We start from the raw sequence: 20,009 nt of genomic DNA on the forward strand, positions 1-20,009 counted from the left end.
CTGGGTCGAGTAGGGGGTGAGAAAGGGGCGGATTCTCCGTATGTTGTATAGGAAGAACCTGCATGACCGGGTCACCGCCACAGACTACACAAGGGACCAATGGGAAGAGGGGATATGGAGTTGATGGGGAGTCCTTCACTCTGAGGACTTTTAAAGACCAGCGAGAATGACAAGCTTCTTTTTAATAATCTTTTATTTATTAATAGTGTACTCATAATATACCGTTTAATTTAATATATTCGATTTTTTTACATAAAAAAAGAAATCTGGTATATATACCTGGTGAAGATTTACAGTTTTGTCTCTGAAGTTCCATTACAGTTTTTAATTAAGGCTTTTAATGTATTCATTCATCATAGAGGGAAGGACAGTTCCACAATGGCAGTTTAATTACAGGAAAAAGAGCTCTGCAGTGTGGATGTCCCAGTGTGGCTTTGTAAGAAAATATTAAAGGAGTCACATAATATTCACATTCTTATTGGCCAGTGTTCCTCTGGTGCTAGCTATGGGACATGGCTGTCTGCATTGTGTCAGGTTCCTAAGTGATAATGTACCAAATGATTTTATGGATGTGTAGAGATAATATTAATGTTGGCTCCCCAAAGAACTTCTTGAAATACCAGTGGGCCTGTACGACTAAATCTAAAAGCACAATTGTGCAGAGGGAGGGATGTCTATTGTTCATGTTTACATGCTTACATTTTGTGTTTTCCCTTCATGTTTACCGTTTCTACGGAGTTTTACGTTTTCATGCAGTAACACACAGTGACCGCCAGATGTCAGTGAATCATTTGTTAAAAAATACACGACTACAGACGCTGACAATACATTGGTTCACTCCATCCTACCGCTGGTCCGGTAACGAGCGCTTTGAAGAATGGCACACATGGTGTTGAAATATAAATAATGAACGATGTTTTTCAGGAGCACACGAGTGTCGGGGTGGGGTGGGGTGGGGAGTGGTGAACTAGGACTTGTTTGCGGTTTGTCTGTGCCCTTCTTTGTGCGTGCTGTTTTGACCCAGCTCCCCGGAGTCGGTCAGATTCTGACTCTCGGCTGAGCGACCCTGCTCCTCCCGCACCGCTGCTGGAATGTTCTTGCTCAGAGGATCTTTGCACTTCATCACTTCCTGGATCTTCTGGTATGTTTCGCAGTTCAGGAGTGGGAAGCGGTTTCTCTGAGAAGACACAAAAATAATCAGTGGCCAGGCTGCGTCTCTCAGGACAGTAACACGGGCAGAAGAGATAAAAGTGACTGTAGCAGAAACAGATGTGGCCAGGCTGTGGAATGGCACTGGTACATACCAATGAAGAATAGGACACAGAGGGAGGGGGACTCTGGGAAATGGAGTCATTTCATCACAAACCTGACTCACAACCTTTCTCCCTGGAGCTCTCAGCAGGAAACACAATCTGCCCATTCAGAGAACATATAGCTGTTCTCTCTACATTAATATAAGATTCTGTGCTCAAGAGTGTACATTATTCAGATTCAGTGTTCTCAACACTCAGAACGTCTATGGCACTTTCAGTGTTCTCAACCCTAATTTATGCTTTGGTGACAAAGTGTTGAATTAGCATCATTTTGCCAAAGCAGAAATGAGCCTCAGGCACTCCACAGGCAGATGCACAGATCCACAGCAGTCGCCCGGACAGACATGTGGCTGGGGCCTTTAGCATCAGAGGAAGAGAGAAAAGGGGACTCACGGAGAGGGAGAGGCGGAGGAGACCACCATCATCCTGCTCTTTCACCGCCTTCAGGAACAAACTCAGAGAGCGCTCCGTCAGCCTGTTCCCTACGGAGAGAAAAGAGAAGGGGCGGCCATTAAAAATGCACCATCCTAAATCTACCAGTTTCACCAGTGCTTTGCCATATATTTACTGTGCTTGTTTGCGGAAAAGCATAAAGAACCTTTTGAAGAGCATGTTTTTTGGAATGTTTTTTCAAAAATTTTGGTCAGTATTCCAGAACTCCATTGCTTTCAATTACAAGTAGTGATTGTTACATCAGCAGTAGAGTGTTCACTTTAGATCATTCTAATCACGATTGTGATCTCACACCCTAAAGGGTTCTACTGGTAAGAAGAGTACAGTCTCATCATAATTCCTACCGTCTAGAAAGCATCTAGCACTCTGACAAGCCAGGACCAAAAGAGGGTCTCTGTCACTTCAGTACTAAGTGCTGCCACCCAGGAACACTGGAAAGCTACCCAAATAATACTCAAATAATAATTCATATAGCAGTAACAAAATGTCCTGACAGCTCTTCAAACCAGTTCCACCTCCACCGCTTTGTTCAGCTGACAGGGCTCAACATGAAATACATGTAATCTACTTTATTAATCCATTTTTAATTTTGAAAACCTCAATCAAGTCCCCCTTCATTTCCCATTAATAGCCTGAAGAGATTAAGTGCTTCCTTTGTAACTTTTAAATTTGATACCTGGAATGAGTTTAATGTTCTGGAACACGTTGCACATTTTTGCATTTGTTGAGGGTTTCTATCTTGCTCATACAGTGTTTTGCCCAGAACTGGAGCGTCACTGACACAAACACAGATGCTTCGAATGACAGTAATTGCAATGGTCATGAGAAACTTACAAAAAGAAACACAATCAACTGAAAGTATCAAATGTAACTAGGGAACTCAGGGAAGGACCACACGAGCATGAAAAACAATTATTGCATGTGATTGGTCCTATCATGCACCATATTGTCTTACCTGGTGCGTCAGGTGAAAGCCCTATGTTTGACTGAACCTGCCTTTTGCTCAGTTACTTTTGGCAAGCTAAAAAAGTCTTGCATGAAACATTATTAAATAAATAATAATTAAATATTTTTTGTGCCATAGCAGTGGTAATGACCAGATAGACTGAAGGAGGACAGACACGAACATAGATGCTTTCAATGACAGTAACTGCAGTGGTAAGGACCTGATAGATTGACAGCGGTTAGATCCAATCACGGATGTTCTGAATGACAGTAACTGCAGTGGTAAGGACCTGATAGACTGACAGGGGTTAGATCCAATCACGGATGTTCTGAATGACAGTAACTGCAGTGGTAAGGACCTGATAGGTTGACAGGGGTTAGATCCAATCACGGATGCTCTGAATGACAGTAACTGCAGTGGTAAGGACCTGATAGATTGACAGGGGTTAGATCCAATCACGGATGTTCTGAATGAAAGTAACTGCAGTGGTAAGGACCTGATAGATTGAGGGAGGTGAGGACGTTGTTGCCTGGCAGCAGGATGCGCCCCTGGCCGTGCTGTGCGTCTGTGTCCAGTAGGGGGCTCACCATCTCTGTGGCTTCAGCGATCTGACAGGGAGAAGTGCCCGGAAGTCACACATAAACACGATGGTGACTGAACGTAGCGTGATTGGCAGCGTTAGCCATGTGAAATTAGCATGCCTATGAAGCTGCAGTGTGGGCGCAGTGGCTAATTCACACATAAACGCGATGGTGACTGAACGTAGCGTGCTTATTAGCGTTAGCCCTGTGAAATTAGCATGTCTATGAAGCTGCAGTGTGGGCGCAGTGGCTAATTGACACATAAACGCGATGGTGACTGAACGTAGCGTGCTTGCTAGCATTAGCCTTGTGAAATTAGCATGTCTATGATTGCAGTGTGGACACAGTGGCTAATTCACACATAAACACAACGGTGACTGAACGTAGCGTGCTTGTTAGCGTTAGCCCTGTGAAATTAACATGTCTATGAAGCTGCAGTGGGGACGCAGTGACTAATTCCACTCACAGGGGTACATAACTGAAGCAGACCTGGGTCAAACACGTCGTTGTTTTGGATTCAAAGGCTTTCCAATGCTTTACTGAGCTTGTCTGGAACCTGGAACTGGAACCAATGAAATACTCTCAAAAAGTGAAAACTCCACCTACTGGTCCTCTCGGTTGGCTCAATTGCACCAGGCCAGATGAACTGAGCACCAAACAGTATTTGAATCCAAAACAATTACATATTTAACCCAGTTCTGAAGTGAATACTGTGCAAGGCATTTAATACAGAGCACTGGTGCTCACTCCCGCTTCTGGAGAGCTGCATGGTGTGCTGGCCTTCACTGTTACCCGGCACTTTACCAGACAAGGCAGTAAATTACAGTTATCTCACCTCACCTGGCTTCTTGGGTCTGAATCGGTTTATGATATTAAGGTGAAAACAAAAAGCAGCACACCCTGCAGCTCTCCAGGACCAGGAGTGAGGACCTTAGCCCACCCTGCAGCTCTCCAGGACCAGGAGTGAGGACCTTAGCACACCCTGCGGCTCTCCAGGACCAGGAGAGAGGGCCGCTGGTATGAAGCTTGTTTTGGTGCTTGACTGGGATTGAGTGTTGAGAAACAGGAAGTGTTTGTTTCACAAGTCCAGGGGGAGATACAAGAACAGAAGAGGCAGCTGCAGCCCTACCTTACTCTGTGAGCCGCTGGTCTGCTCCCAGAGGAGAGGAAACAACCACCAGTGAGTTACATGTGCAGTAGAATCACAGGCTTTTACACAAACACAAAATGTACATACAGGAAAACTGCAGAAAAAGTGCAAATGCAGGGGATTTTTAACAAAGGTTCATGTGATTATCATACATACTTTGGCTGCAGCTTGCATTTTTATGCAACACGGTACAATGATTTGTCACTCAGATTCATCTGGATAACTGACTGTATTAAACAAAAATGTTCAAGATATTCTCTGGATTGTGACATTGAGAATGCTTCACTCCTCCTCCTCTTCCCTCTCATTGGCTGTTGTTAGTAGCTCCTTGTAGCCGCCTGGGAGGATTTCAGCACCAAGGACAGCGCTGTCCTCACCTACAGACATGCACAGCCCAAGCTGACTGGTAATTAGCCTAGCTGTTGCTACCTGCCTTCACCACAACCCAGGCTGACTGGTAATTAGCCTAGCTGTTGCTAACTGCCTGAGTCACCACACCCCAGGCTGACTTGGAATAGGCTAGCTGATGCTAACTACCTTCACCAGGCTTCTTTATTTATTTAGTCTTATAGCCCCCATTTTCCTATATTTTCCAGATTTGGAATTCCCGGTCTCACTTATAGGTCCACCCATCACTCCAACATCCACAAAACAGAACGCATATTCTCCGAAATGGATGCTGCCAATGACCTCCATTCATGGTATGACTAGAAGGAAGACCGCCCCCCACTGGCCCAGAACATCCAACGGGAACTTAGTTTACCCATCCAAACACTAACCAAGCCCACACCTGCTTAGCTTCAGCCATTCAGCCGGAGCAGGGTGCATGGTGGTATGGCTGCTGGCATGGGCATCTGCAGGTCTGCGCACGTTACGCTGCTGGTGCCTGCAGTTGTGAGACCAACCCGAGGAGCTGGCCTTTAATCACACCCAGCTGTGCGTAACAGTGAGCGTTAGCGCAGTAGCGGTTCTGTTCCAAACCGCGGGGCGCGATCATCGTTCCCCCCCCCCCACGCATCCACTCCAGAACCCAACGCCCCGCGGCAAAGGCTGTTTCACGCTGGGCGTGCGCTCTGTTTTGAGGCAACACGTTCGTTCCCGGAGGTCCGGATTTGCAGCGTGTAATTGCGGCGGGTTTGAGCGGGGTGGTGGTGGGGGGGTGCATCTGGCCCGCGGGGTTTGTGTTTTAGCAAGCCGATCCATCGGCCTCCCGCTGGTCCTCCGCCTCTCGGCCCTGTTAGCTTGCCCGGTTCCTCTGTCTGGTGCCGCACGAGGCTGTTCGCCGTTACAAAAACAGCTCTCGGCTCTCAATCTGCGCAGCGTGACTACCGCGGGAAAACGGGTCGCCGCCGGCTCGCTACGCCGCCGCCGGCTCGCCGGCATTATGCTCAGTCACGGCAGTTTGTGGAAAGAACGAAAACAAACGTGACAGAGAACGAGCGAAAAAGGCGGGAAGAGGGCGTCCTCATCGCCCTGGTGGGCTGCCTCCACGGCTCCGCAGATGTTCGCCGTGTTTACCGCTGACGGCGACACTTTCTCTGAGAGGATATCCGCCACTCTTCACAGCGCAGGTGAAATTATCTCCGTCGTATTTTCGGAAGCGAGAATCGTCGGCCTCCTGGCGCTATGTCTGTGTGTAGCCTGATGGCTCCTGGTAGCGCTCAGCAGGGCGTACAGACACCCTCTGTTGTGGGCTATAGTACAGGCCCAGCACTGTTCCAGCGTACACAAACGAGTGAAACAGTTCCCTTTGAACATTTTACAGACAACACTGTGCTCTAATGTCGAGGGAGAGAAGGCCTTCCGCAGAACGATTCCTTCCCCTTGGCTCGAGTTTGGTTTCTGTTTACTTCTCAAACGAGCTTGTCACTCAAGCAAACTGAACTCCCCGGAGTTCACGAGATCATCTGAGGCCAGAGGTGGAAAGTCCAGGGGTCAAAGTCCAGGGGTCAGAAAGTAAAAGTCCCGCCATTTGTTTCTTCCACCCGGGCGACATTGGCTCACGCAGTAAGAGCAGTCGGAGGGTTGTCGGTGTCGAAGTGTCCCTGAGCAAGACACCTAACCCCTAAATGCTCCCGACAAGCTGGTTGGTGCCTTGCATGGCAGCCAATCACCGTTGGTGTGTGAGTGCGTGTATTAATGGGTGAATGAGAAGCATCAATTATACAGCGCTTTGGATGAAGGCACTATATAGGCACGCTCACGACTACTGTCTGTTCTGGCTCCACGGTGGTGGAACGAACTCCCCGTTGAGGTCAGAACTATAGAATCTCTCCCCACCTTCAAGCGCAAGCTGAAGACACACCTCTTCAAACAGCACCTCTCCCCATCCCTCCCTACCTCCCTGTGAACCTTAATTGTTGTCTCTGTGACTTGTGTATCGGTATTTTAGTTGGCTAGGTAAGCAGTGTTTGGATAGTTAACTTTGGTGACTTTTGCTCTGTTTGTTTGTTTGTTCAAAAAAAAAAAAAAAAAAAAAAAAATTGGCCCTTGTCCTTATCTTTGTTGTACAGGTAGCAGTTGAAATTGTACCTCCCTCTAGGGTCTTTCAGCGAACTTATCCCTGGTTATGGGTATGCACTTTGTTGTACGTCGCTCTGGATAAGAGCGTCTGCCAAATGCCAATAATGTAATGTAATGTAATGTAATATAAATGCTAACCATTTACCATTTACCCATGAACTCAGTCAACTGATTCCAGGAATTAATGCTACCTCCTGGCTGAAGAATTGTGTTAATGAGAAAAGTCCACTGAGGTGGACTTTTACTTTCCGAACCTGGATTTTCCATCTCTCTGAGATCTCTTTTAAGGCTGCTCCAGACTGGAACACAGAATTCAGCATTTCCGTCTTTGTTTTGACATTATCTGCAGTTCTTTCAAATAAAAAATGAAATTTCCCATTGCTCTCATCCATTGGAGTTGGCATAATAGCTAAGCCGTGCAGCAGGTACGTTAAAATAGCGTTATGACTCATCGTTATCATTACATCACACCCCGGTAATGTTTGTGCTGTGAGTCAGATTGCTGCTTAATTATCTCTGCGATGCTCGGAATGTGTTGCCGCTGATGAACTGGCAGGCTTCCCGTAGTCGTTCCAGACTGTTCCGTCTAATGAATGCGTTTCACCCGCTAGCTCAAAGCGCGTTACTCCCGCCATCTGCGTGGCCAACCCCCTCGCACACATCTCCCGGACACAGCAGGGCCCGAGTCGCCCTGCCATCCTAAAAATGTTGGCCTGTTTCCCTTCTCTGTGTTAGGGTCTATATTTTTTCAGTCGTTCTGCTTCACTGCGATATTTAAGACACTCTCTGAGTGTCTTAAAGTTTCTGTCCCCCTGGAAAACGTCTTTGTTAAACTTCTGCAATTGGTGCCGGACGACATAATTATCAGCTGATTGAATGCCTGGATGTCACATTTGCACGGACCTTCCAGATTCTCAACTCCGTATTCTTAACTTAGAAAGTTCTGCTGGTGAAGGGTGGAAAAGGTAGGTGGGAAAAAAGTTCTAATGTGACATATCTGGTGAATATTCCTGAGGGGGCGTGGCCAGGGATAGCACTGTTGCCGTGGGTGTTCCGTTGATGGACATGCCTGTTACCGAGCGGGACCTCCTGTAGTCAGGAAGTGGAGAGGACAGGAGGAACAGAAGAATGTGTGGTGTTTGTTTGTTGTACGTTAACTACAGTAATACCTCAGTATCTAACGCAGACAAACTCCGCTCTCTGCCTCCTGACTTCAACCCTCTGCCCCGAGGAACCTTAGCATCGGCACCTGAGAGAGAGATTTGTTGTTTAAGTCCCATTTATTTAAAGGTTACAAAATAAGGTATTTATAGAAAAGAAAAAAAATTGCTTCCACTCATAACAATGTTCCTAAAAGAAGCTCTAAAAAAAGACAAAACAATAATAATTAAAATAAAAACAAAATAAAACCACAATAAAACCAACCAGTAGTATAAAACCATAAAATACAGACCAACAATGATAATACCAATAAATAAAAAAACAATACAACCACAGTAAACTCCAATTCCACCCATCTCCAACATTTCGGGGGGGGTGGGGGGGGATATAGAGACAGAGGGCGAGAGAGGGGGAATGATATAGACAGGAGAGAGAGATAGAGGGAGAGAGAGCACAGGGAAATGATATATAGGGAGAGAGACGGGGGAGAGAGAGAGAAAGGGAATGATATACAGAGAGAGACAGATGGGGAGAGAGAGCGACAGGAAATGATCTAGAGGGAAGGAGAGAGAGAAAGGAATGATATACAGAGAGAGAGATGGGGAGAGAGTGAGAGGAAATTATATAGAGGGAAGGAAGGAGAGAGAGAAAGGAATGATATACAGAGAGAGACGGGGAGGAGAGAGAGTGAGAGGAAATGATATAGAGGGAGGGAAGGAGAGAGAGAGAAAGGAATGATATACAGAGAGGGACGGGGAGGAGAGAGAGTGAGAGGAAATGATATAGAGGGAAGGAAAGAGAGAGAGAAATGAATGATATACAGAGAGAGACAGGGAGGAGAGAGAGTGAGAGGAAATGATATAGAGGGAAGGAAAGAGAGAGAGAAAGGAATGATATAGAGAGATGGGGAGGAGAGAGAGTGAGAGTGGTATAAAATGGGCACTGGCTGGCAGGTGGTGGCATTGGAGGCGTGAGTGGGGAAACAGTGGCTCCAGAGGAATGCTAGAGATCATAAATTGGGGAGAGGAATGTTTTCATCGCAAACATAAACACCTTTTTTTGCATTTTTCTGGTCCTCCTTCTTCGCAGCAGCCCCTGCCGCCTGATTGGCCGCCTGCTTCTCCTCCTTCTTGGGCGGAGGCTGCGGCACAGAGATGGAGTTAGCGTAGCGCGCGGCGCTGACACGACGTCAGCACGACACATCAGCCACGTCCTGAGCCAGAGTACAACACACTGCTCCCGCCCATACAACCTGACTGAATCCCCACTGCTCCCGCCCATACAACCTGACTGAATCCCCACTGCTCCCGCCCATACAACCTGACTGAATCCCCACTGCTCCCGCCCATACAACCTGACTGAATCCCCACTGCACCCGCCCATACAACCTGACTGAATCCCCACTGCACCCGTCCATACAACCTGACTGAATCCCCACTGCTCCCGCCCATACAACCTGACTGAATCCCCACTGCTCCCGCCCATACAACCTGACTGAATCCCCACTGCTCCCGCCCATACAACCTGACTGAATCCCCACTGCACCCGCCCATACAACCTGACTGAATCCCCACTGCACCCGCCCATACAACCTGACTGAATCCCCACTGCTCCCGCCCATACAACCTGACTGAATCCCCACTGCTCCCGCCCATACAACCTGACTGAATCCCCACTGCTCCCGCCCATACAACCTGACTGAGTCCCCACTGCTCCCGCCCATACAACCTGACTGAATCCCCACTGCTCCCGCCCATACAACCTGACTGAATCCCCACAATAAGACACGTCTCTTACCCAGAGAGAGAGAGAGAGAGAGAGAGAGAGAAAGAGAGAGAGGGGGAGAGAGAGAGAGAGAGGGAGAGAGAGAGAGAGAGAGAGGGAGGGAGAGAGAGAGAGAGAGAGAGGGAGAGAGGGGGAGAGAGAGAGAGAGTGGGGGGAGCGAGGGAGGGAGAGAGGGAGAGAGAGAGAGAGAGGGAGAGAGAGGGTAGGAGTGAGGGAGGGAGAGAGGAAGAGAGGGAGAGAAAGGGTGGAAAGGGGGAGAGAGAGAAGGTGGGAGTGAGGGAAGAAGAGGAAGCAATGGAGGGAGAGAGGAAGAGAGAGGGAGAGAGAGAGAGTAGAGAGAAAAAGACAGAGAGAGCAAGAATTAAGTGCCCACCAAAAGCTCCCCAATTTATTAGGAGCATGCAAAATAAAATGCATCAAACAAATGATGTCGCATCTTGCCATAAGCAGACATTATATTACATGCAATTGCAGACACTCTTATCCAGAGCGACGCACAATAAATTGCAGAACCATACCCTCCAGCAGGGATACTCAATCTTTCACAGAAAGGGCCGGTGTGGTTGCAGGCTTGTATTCCAACCCAGCAGCTGCACACCTGACTCCACTAAAGAAGTATTCTACTAATGAAGGTAGCAAAGACTAGTGGTTGAGTCAGGTGTGTAACTGCTTGGTTGCAACAAAAGCCAGCACCCACACCGGCCCTTTCTGTGAAAGATTGAGTATCCCCGACCTACAGTTTATCTCTCAGTTTAGTACTGTGTATGTCTACATCTGTGTTCATGCGTTTAATGGTGTATGTTCTTTTGTTCTTTTCTGTGCTTTGGCAACATACAATAAGATGCTGTTTGACTTTGAGAGAAAGGAGGAGACAAGGAGAGAGGGATGAAGGGAGAGAGGGAGAGAGGGACTCCTCACCTTCTTTTTGGAGGCGGGCTTGCCGCCCTTGGTGGCGGTGCGCTCCAGGGAGGAGCTGCTGGGGACGGAGGGGGCGTGGCTGGAGTCTGAGCTGAGCGCCTGAGGAGGGAGGAGGGGGGAGAGGGTGAGAGACACACAACGACCGTGTGTCTGTCTGAGCTGACCGTGTCTGTCTGAGGTGACTGTGTTTCTGTCTGAGGTGACCGTGTGTCTGTCTGAGCTGACCGTGTGCCTGTCTGAGCTGACCGTGTGCCTGTCTGAGCTGACCGCGCGTCTGTCTGAGGTGACTGTGTGTCTGTATGAGGTTACCGTGTGTCTGTCTGAAGTGACCGTGTTTCTGTCTGAGGTGACCGCACGTCTGTCTGAGGTGACCGTGTGTCTGTCTGAGGTGACCGTGTGTCTGTCTGAGGTGACCGGGTGCCTGTCTGAGGTGACCGTGTGTCTTTCTGAGGTGACCGTGTGTCTGTCTGAGGTGACCGTGTGTCTGTCTGAGCTGACCGTGTGTCTGTCTGAGCTGACCGTGTGTCTGTCTGAGCTGACCGTGTGTCTGTCTGAGCTGACCTGCCCCTACCTGCAGGGGAGAGTGCTGTGTGTGACCTCACGCCACTCACATCTAATCATCACCCAGCCAAGCAGACCTTATATCTGAACCAGGAACTCCCACTGCGAGCCGATTGGGCGGGTGAATGTGTGTGTGTGTGAGAGAGTGTGTGTGTGTGTGTGTGTGTGTGTGTGTGTGTGTGTGTGAGAGAGAGCATGTGCATGTGAGTGTGTGTGTGTCTCACCAGAGTGAGGCTATGTGTGTGTGTGTGTGTGTGTGTGTCTCACCAGAGTGAGGCTATGTGTGTGTGTGTGAGTGTGTGTGCATGTGAGTGTGTGTGTGTCTCACCAGAGTGAGGCTATGTGTGTGTGTGTGAGTGTGTGTGTGTGTGAGTGAGTGTGTGTCTCACCTGAGGGTCCTTCCTGCTCAGCAACTTCCTCCTCTCCACAATCTCCTCATGACTCAGGGAGAAGGGCCCCAGAACCTGCAACAGGGAGGTACAGCGTGTGTGTGAGTAACTGGGTGTGTGTGTGTGAGAGAGAGTGTGTGTGTGTGTGTGTGTGTGTGTGAGCAACTGGGTGTGTGTGTGTGTGTGTGTGTGTGTGTGTGTGAGAGAGAGTGTGTGTGTGTGTGTGTGTGTGTGTGTGAGAGAGTGTGTGTGTGAATGTGTGTATGTGTGAGCAACTGGGTGTGGGTCACAGGGCTGGGTATCAAGAACTGGCTCCAAATTCATGGAGCAGCTGTAAGATTGACCATTAGCAAATTTATGATTGACACTACAGTCCCAACAATCTCTGACATATAGCCCCTTTCTCTAACACTGTCTCTTAACATTGTAGCTGATAGCGGAAAAAACTTTAGGTACACGTTACAAAGCTTCTGTGGGTGGTTAAAAGCTGCTGTTGGGGAACTTGAAAAACATTTTTATTCCATTCCCCAAGCCGAAGACAAACTTGGAAAAGTATCTGTTCTGTTGCGAATAAAACTTAGTGACCCTCGCAGCTTAATGTCATCACTGTGTAGACAGCCAGAGACATATTTGCCAGAAGGTAAGCTATATTCTGCCTACTACTAACATCAGAAGACATATCTAGTCTATTAGCTGGAGTTTGCCCAGTGATTAAACCAAAGCTTATTTGTCAAATGCACCATTTACCAATACAGCAGATACCTGAGGCGGCTCTTAAGGTTGGTTTATACTCCGTTGCTCGACTGAGATCGCAGAATGTTCCTGAACGTTCTAACGTCGCCCGACATCGACCGTGGCCCTTCTTTAATTTAAAATATATTTCATTTATGAGGTATAAACCGAATTTCACTGCGACCAGCGATGTCACTGTAGCGACGCTCGCCCGAGTATAAACCAGCCTTAAGCTAGCAATGAAATCGTCAACGTTAGCCCGCTCGCGTCCATGTGTAGCTACGTGAAGGGAAAACTAAGCAAAACAATAGGTGAAATAATGAAGATAGATAAGAACAGAAGTATAAATGGAGCTGGCGGAATAGGTAAGCCGGCCTAGGTATTGCCCATGATTATGCTGTAGGGGTGTATGACAGGGCGTATGTCACTGGGGGGCGCGTGATGAGAGCTTTAATCGCGTACCTCCGCGAGATAACTGGCACCATCGTCCCCGATGTGATTGAACCCCAGAGAGAGACACAGCAAAGTGCGGTTGAGACGCAAGCCCTGGGAGATGTGGGGAGAGGGGAAGAGAGAGGGAGAGAGAGGGAGAGAAGGAGAGGGAAACGGTCACATTTCTTTATCACATCGCATCTTGGCATCATTAAGAAAAATTCGGTTGTATGCCAACGCGCTTTTAATGCTCCCGAGCGAACAGTGTTTCTGTGCAAACATTGTTTCAACCTTGGAAGTCTTTGCGGTGTCAGCATGTTTCCGCGCGCGGTTATAAATCTGACTCCAGGCCATGGGAATGCTCCGTGTGTGTGTGCATGTGTGCGTATGTGTGTGTGCATGTGCAGTGTGTGTGTGTGTGTGTGTGTGTGTGTGTCTGCGCAGGCGTTTGTGTGTGTGTGTGTGCGCGTGTGCGCGTCTGTGTCCGCTACGCTTTCTAGAGAACCCGTCGAGCGGGAGACACCCACAGATACGCATGTGGGTATTAATGACAGCTTATTAAAAGCTCAAACAGTAGGTGGAGCCCTGAAGTATATTTTATGAGAAAATACCACCAGAGACAGTATCTATGACCTACAGAAAATTTGGCAGAGGTGTAGATTGCCTTGCAGGTATCTTGGAGTTATGAATCATACAATAAAAAAATGCTAGCTGGATAACTGCACTGAGTAAAACCCAGAAAAGAGCTGTTCCAGGTTTTACAGTTATCCTGCTTTGTGAAACAGGGCTAATTAATCCTGCTTTGTGAAACAGGGATAATTAATCCTGCTTTGTGAAACAGGACTCAGTAATCCTGTTTTGTTAAACAGGGCTCAGTAATGCTGGTTTGTGAAACAGGGCTCAGTAATCCTGCTTTGTGAAACAGGGCTCAGTAATCCTGCCTTGTGAAACAGGGCTCAGTAATGCTGCTTTGTGAAACAGGGCTCAGTAATCCTGCTTTGTGAAACAGGGTTCAGTAATCCTGCTTTGTGAAACAGGTCTCAGGTAGATGAAGAAGCAGGCCTCCCTGCTCATACCTTGGCGATGTGCTGGGCGCCGGCGTCTCCGATAGAGTTGAAGGCCATGTTGAGGGACAGCAGGCTCTTATTGGCCCCGCGGGCAGTGGACAGGGCTGCGCCAATCAGCTGGGCCCCCTCCTCTCCAATCCGGTTATTCCGCAGCGAGAGGTGAACGAGCCTGGGGGGTACACACCACCCATCCTACCATGTCATGTAAGCCCCCAATGACCCCTTGAGTCCATGGACACGCTAGCCCACGCAGGAGATATGCTAACATGTCTGACTGTTGTCATCACAACATCATCTGTACTCTAATGCAGTAAGTCAAGCTGATACCACACACTTAGAAGTAAAGGTGCGGAAAGTACCGGAAAAGGTGCAAATGCTTATCGCTGGGGTGGTACTGGTACCCTATAAGTACATAAAAGTGTACGCCTTGCCACCAATATATAATTCATTTGTACTTTTTTTGCTTTGAAAATGTACTCATTTCTACCCAAAGAGAACTGGGTAGATTTGGGAAATGTGATCCTTGAAGAACAAAAATGTACCTCCACTGTCACTTTATTCCTAAGAGTACATTTATAAAAGAACACATTTACAAAAGTGTCATAACATTTCACAGCAAGCAGCAAACAAATGAGTGCAACATTGACAGTTGAAGTAAAAAGGTTATTATATGTTATATACTGTTAATTGTTTGCTGGTGTTTTTTATTTAGCTGAATAATTACTTATGTATTGATGTTCTGTGACTGAAGTTTTCAATCATTTCTGATCATCCGAAGGCCCCCCTGGCAGTTTCCTGGGGCCCGCTTTTGGGCCCTGGCCCTCCTGCTGAGCACCACTAATCTAAATCCTTAATCCAGCGTCAGCCGGCCAGAGTACAGTCAGGACACGGAAAAGGAGCTTATTTTTATCTGATAACCAACCGTCTCTCTGATTTCAGGGCGCATCGTTTATAAAGCGGGATCATACATTTCCAACAGCTTCCTTTCTCACTCAGTCTTCTCTACCTGCTCTCACACATGAAGTCATTTCAGTTACAGTGGAAAAACCAAACAAACTGTGTGTCTTCTTTGAAATTTTCTAGAAACTCATCTTGCATCTCTATTAAAATCAGTGTTTTTGACTATAGGCTGTGAGTGTGTGTGTGCGTGTGCATGTGTGTGTGTGTGTGTGTGTGTGTGAACAGAGCAGTGGCAGTGTGTTTGTAAAATAAACGACCCAGGCTGCCCATGCGTCAGATTGAATGATTTTGTTCTGAATGCAGATAATAGATATACCTACACAAGGGCCATGAGTATATCTGGATATAGTAGGATGTATATAGGTTACGGTCTGTAAATATGCATGCCACCATCACTCTCAGTGCTATGTTAATGCAGGCCAGGTGTGTGTGTGTGTGTGTGTGTGTGTGTGTGTGTGTGAGTGCGTGTGTGACCCACTTGCTGTCTTCTGTCATCAGCAGGTGGAAACACTGTTCTGGGACAGGAGTTCCTTCCAAAGCCACTGTCCTGACAGAGGGAGAGAGAAAGGGAGGGAAAGGGAGAGAGAAAAACAGATGGAGAGAGAGGGGGAGGGAGAGGAAGAGATGGAGAGAGAGGGGGAGGGAGAGAGAGAAAGAGATGGAGAGAGGGGGAAGGAGATAGAGATGAGAGAGAGGGGGAGGGAGAGAGAGATGAGAGAGAGGGGGAGGGAGAGAGAGAGAGATGGAGAGAGGGGGAGGGAGAGAGAGATGAGAGAGGGGGAGGGAGAGAGAGATGAGAGAGAGGGGGAGAGAGAGATGGAGAGAGGTGAACAGAGGCTCTTGTGGCGTGTTGTTGTGCAGTGTAACACAGTGGCAGTGCTGTAATGAAAGGGTGTATAGAGGCCCTGCTCCAGTGAGAGCTCACAGAGCCATGTGAGTCACCTGAGACTGCTGCACAGAGACACTGTGTTTGTCAGGGAGGAGAGGGTCCGACCAGTCAGCCCCACCTGCCACATACTGGAACACACACACACACACACATACACACACATACACACACACACAGACACACACACACACACGTGTACACACACACACACACACACACACACACACATACATACACACAAACACACACACACACACACACACACACGTGTACACACACACACACACACACACACAAACACACCCACGTACACACACACACATACATACACACAAACAAACACACACACACACACACACATACACACACGTGTACACACACACACTCACACACACACGCACACACAAACACACCCACGTACACACACACACACACACACACACATACACACACAAACACACAAACAGACACACACACACACACACACGCACACAAACGCCCACGTACACACACACACACACACACATACACACAAATACACACACACACACACACACACAAACACAGACACGCACAAACAGACACGCACACACGTACACGTACACACACACACACACACACACACACATATATATCAGTGAGCGCCATTGCCAGATGAAATACCCCATACAGAGATATAATCCGCTTCCCTGTTGTGCTCTTTGGTCCCCACATCTTCCTTCCTCTATCGTACATCACCTTTCTGCTTCATTTACTCCTACACTTCTCCCTCCCTCCCTCCATCCCTCTCTCCCTCTCTCTATCTCTCTCTCTCCCTCCCTCTCTCTCTCCCTCCCTCCATCCATCTTCCTCTCCCTCCATCCCTCCCACCCTCTCTCCCTCCCTCCCTCCACACACTCACTGTAGTTGCTGCAGGTTGGTCAGGCACGGCAGGGTCTTGTTGAGGGCCCGGGTGACTCTCTCGTCTACCTTCCACCCTGCTCACATTGTAAAGCAATGAGCTCAGGGGGGAAACTGCTTTTAATGAGGCATTTAGGAAACTGCGCATTCAAAGATATTCAGAAGTATTTAAACTACTCTCATATTGCATATTAAAAAATATAATGATACTTGATAGCATTTAGAGGTCCTAAATGGATATAAGCCTGTGAGGCTTTCTTATATTTTTATCCTTGCCGATTTCCAACAGATTACTGTCTGGTGTGATGATGCCGTCTCAGGGAATCTCATTTTGTCAAATTATGAATCCATTAATTCATAACGTTCTTAATTCAGTGAGAACACTGAATAAAGACTAAAAAACAGCTCAAAAAGAGAAGGGAGAACAGACCTTGTTCTGCTGACTGCAGATTGGACGATTTGTTTCCTCCCAATGGTGCGCAACGTTTTGCAACAGGCTTTGAGGTATGCTTGGTGGGTGTAGCCTGAACCAATAATGACGTACAGCTATGCTTCAATGCCCAGAAAACGTATGGAATGGCCTTCTCAGACGCCATAGTAGCAAACCGTACCTCAGTCAGTCAGTCCGCCAACGGTTTGCCACATGTTCAACACACCACCGTTTCCGTTTAAATAAACGTTCTGCTCCGTCTCGTTGGGGCCTGAACGTGAGGCTGCGCTTGGTGTTGGGCTGTGGGTGCAGACTCACCGAGCACCCTGACCTCTCTGGCACTGCGGGGGTCCTCCTCGTTCTCCAGCTCCACCTGCAGGCGGGGCTTAGGGCACCAGGGCGTGGTCTCTTCTCCGTTGGGCACGTTCGATTGGCTGCTCTCTGGAGTGAGAAAGGGTATATAAGGTTTTGAGCACGGTTGGTTCCCATTAGAATTCCCTGTAAAGGAGCTCTGTGATAAAAGTGCAGCAGCAACACTGTGCACCCCCCCCCCTTCCCCCTTCCCCCTTCCCCCCTGTCCACTGGAACAGTCAGCATAAAATAAAAATATTCAATTTCAGTCTTTTTTTTTTCAGCCAAGGGACTTTCAGCTTGAAGGATGAGGACAGGAAACAGGAGCAACAGAGAAAAGAAAAGATATTGAGGACCAGGGAAGTAGAATAAAATATAAAAAATATTTGCAGCATTTTTACCCATGGTGCTTTGCTCTGTGTTCTGAGAGGCGGTGGTCTTTTTCCGCTGGGTTACTGCAGGGACTTCCGTCATTCCCAGCAGAGCACAGACTTCTGGGAAATCTACATCTAGGCTGCCACAGCACTGATAGTCATCTATAGGGAGACAGACATCTCAAGACTCAGACCCTGCTTGTTCGGAGCCTGGCCAACACTTGTGCCTGGAACGGTTATTCTCATGCAATCGAAAGTTGAGTTGTTCTTCCTTCATAATTCATATTCATGCTTGTGGGGAAAGTATAAAATAATTGATACAAAGCTCATATTAGCATAACATTTCTGCGGCACCCAAATAATGTGTTCAGCGGAAAACTCGCAGAACTCATACATTCTCAAACAGACCCTGTCGTCCCTTAACCCTCAGGCTAAGATGCTTAGCCCCGACTCTCTCTTCCACACCTTGGAGAAATCTTACACATTGTAATTTAATAGCCTTAACATCTAGTTCCGTTTTATATATATATATAAATATACTATTTTTTTCTGTTTCAGTTCAGAGGAGGTTGATGTTTATGGAACTAGGCTTGTAACCAGGTTGATATCCCAGATGGAGCATCATTGTTGTACTTTTCATCAAGGGACGATATAAAATATAGAATTTAAATTGAAAAATGTAATGTACAATATGTTTTGTACAATATTGGCCTGGTGAAATATCACATGAGTTAATGCAGCACATAACACAATGTAATACTGAGGGGAAAAGCAGGAGACGGTTCCAGAAACTTGTGGAAACAAGTAAAAAGATTGCACCTGTCTTACCTATGTTTTGAACAGTAGACTTGTCTTGAACACTCGGTCCTATCAAGAAAATAATAGTTCACAGATGAGCGCAACTCTTCTACAAGCACATAAAAAATAGTATTGCTTGCGTGCAACCGTTTGTTTAAACTGTAACTAAGCATGGATCGCTGAATTGCCCGTAAGTTACCTGCGACTCTGGAGGGGTCGTCCTCAATCGCAGAATTCTGTCTCTCTTTGGGAGTCTTCACCCCTCTTTTCTTCATCTCGTCCCTTGGTTTATCCTGTGTTGATGTTCGCTAACGTTATCTTTGGTGCATATATTGGCCAATATATGAGGATAACGTTACATCAAAAATAAAGCATGGATCTGCAGTTTATTTGCTTCAAAGTTTCGTAGTGCTAGCTAGTTGGTTCGCTAATTAGCTACCGATAATCGAGTTACCAATCGTTTTCTAGCGTTACTTGGCAAAATCTATAGTTTAAATGTTGGAGGGTAAAACTGCAGTTAGTCATCTAGTTCATCTAAAGATGCTACATGCCATACATATGCAGAGTTCGCCGTAAATCCGTTTAATTACAATTTTCTACTCTTGCATCCTGCGTAATTTTGGCTAGAGTAGAGTGTTAGCGTTGGGTTTGTGTGTAAACACATCGCTACCTTGAACACGGCCAAACCTTTGCGTCCTCTGCGTTTCCATGACAATACTTCCTGCCAGTCATCCGTGTGCTCCAATAAGCGTTTTGTACACGCCCTACTCTCAGCCAATGAAATGAAGAACTATCAATAGAAATAATAATCGATGCAAGTGAAACATTCTTGTAAACAATAACATGAATATAATTCTAAAATATTTGTATCATTACGTTTATGATTGAATTTGTACAATTGGTATTGCTTAAATACATTTCTGAGTAGTTGACTTTGCAAAAGTTAGGCTATATAAAACAGCTATTGAGCTTTATTTGAGTAGAATCTGTTAATTATTCATACGTATTCTATCTTAACTGCAGTTCGCGGCCAGACATCCATGGCTGTGCTGAGTTAGGGACTATTTTCCCGCCGGACCAGAAATCTTGGCCATAATAAACATAATGTGTGGTAAACAAACTCTGGCTATTTGTTCGAATATCAGATGAGAATATCCAGAAGACGCTGAAGTATGCTTTGTTCATGTTTCAATAGAAGTCTGCACATTTTGCATTTAATGAATATCCCAGTGTGGAAAAATAGGTAGGCTACTAATGCGCTGTAATAACTATTATGTGTGTGTGATTGCTCGTGTG

The 20,009-nt window shown here is 47.0% G+C and overlaps 1 protein-coding gene across 1 annotated transcript; it reads right to left on the minus strand.

Moving 5' to 3' along the window:
- Window positions 1-175: 175 nt before the first annotated feature.
- lrrc71 (leucine rich repeat containing 71) lies at window positions 176-19,330 on the minus strand. Its single transcript, XM_061256012.1, has 17 exons — window positions 18,913-19,330; window positions 18,744-18,782; window positions 17,943-18,077; window positions 17,509-17,631; window positions 16,762-16,837; window positions 15,914-15,988; window positions 15,450-15,518; window positions 14,021-14,180; window positions 12,975-13,058; window positions 11,781-11,855; window positions 10,831-10,929; window positions 9,181-9,268; window positions 8,136-8,215; window positions 4,423-4,443; window positions 3,209-3,320; window positions 1,707-1,795; window positions 176-1,177 (listed from the first exon to the last, which is right to left on the minus strand). Exons 1-17 carry the CDS (start codon window positions 18,986-18,988, stop codon window positions 968-970), a joined length of 1,611 nt encoding a protein of 536 aa, XP_061111996.1. The 5' UTR covers window positions 18,989-19,330; the 3' UTR covers window positions 176-967.
- Window positions 19,331-20,009: the final 679 nt, after the last annotated feature.

The sequence above is a fragment of the Conger conger genome, chromosome 9 (genome assembly GCF_963514075.1).
Source record: "Conger conger chromosome 9, fConCon1.1, whole genome shotgun sequence".
Taxonomy (NCBI): domain Eukaryota; kingdom Metazoa; phylum Chordata; class Actinopteri; order Anguilliformes; family Congridae; genus Conger; species Conger conger.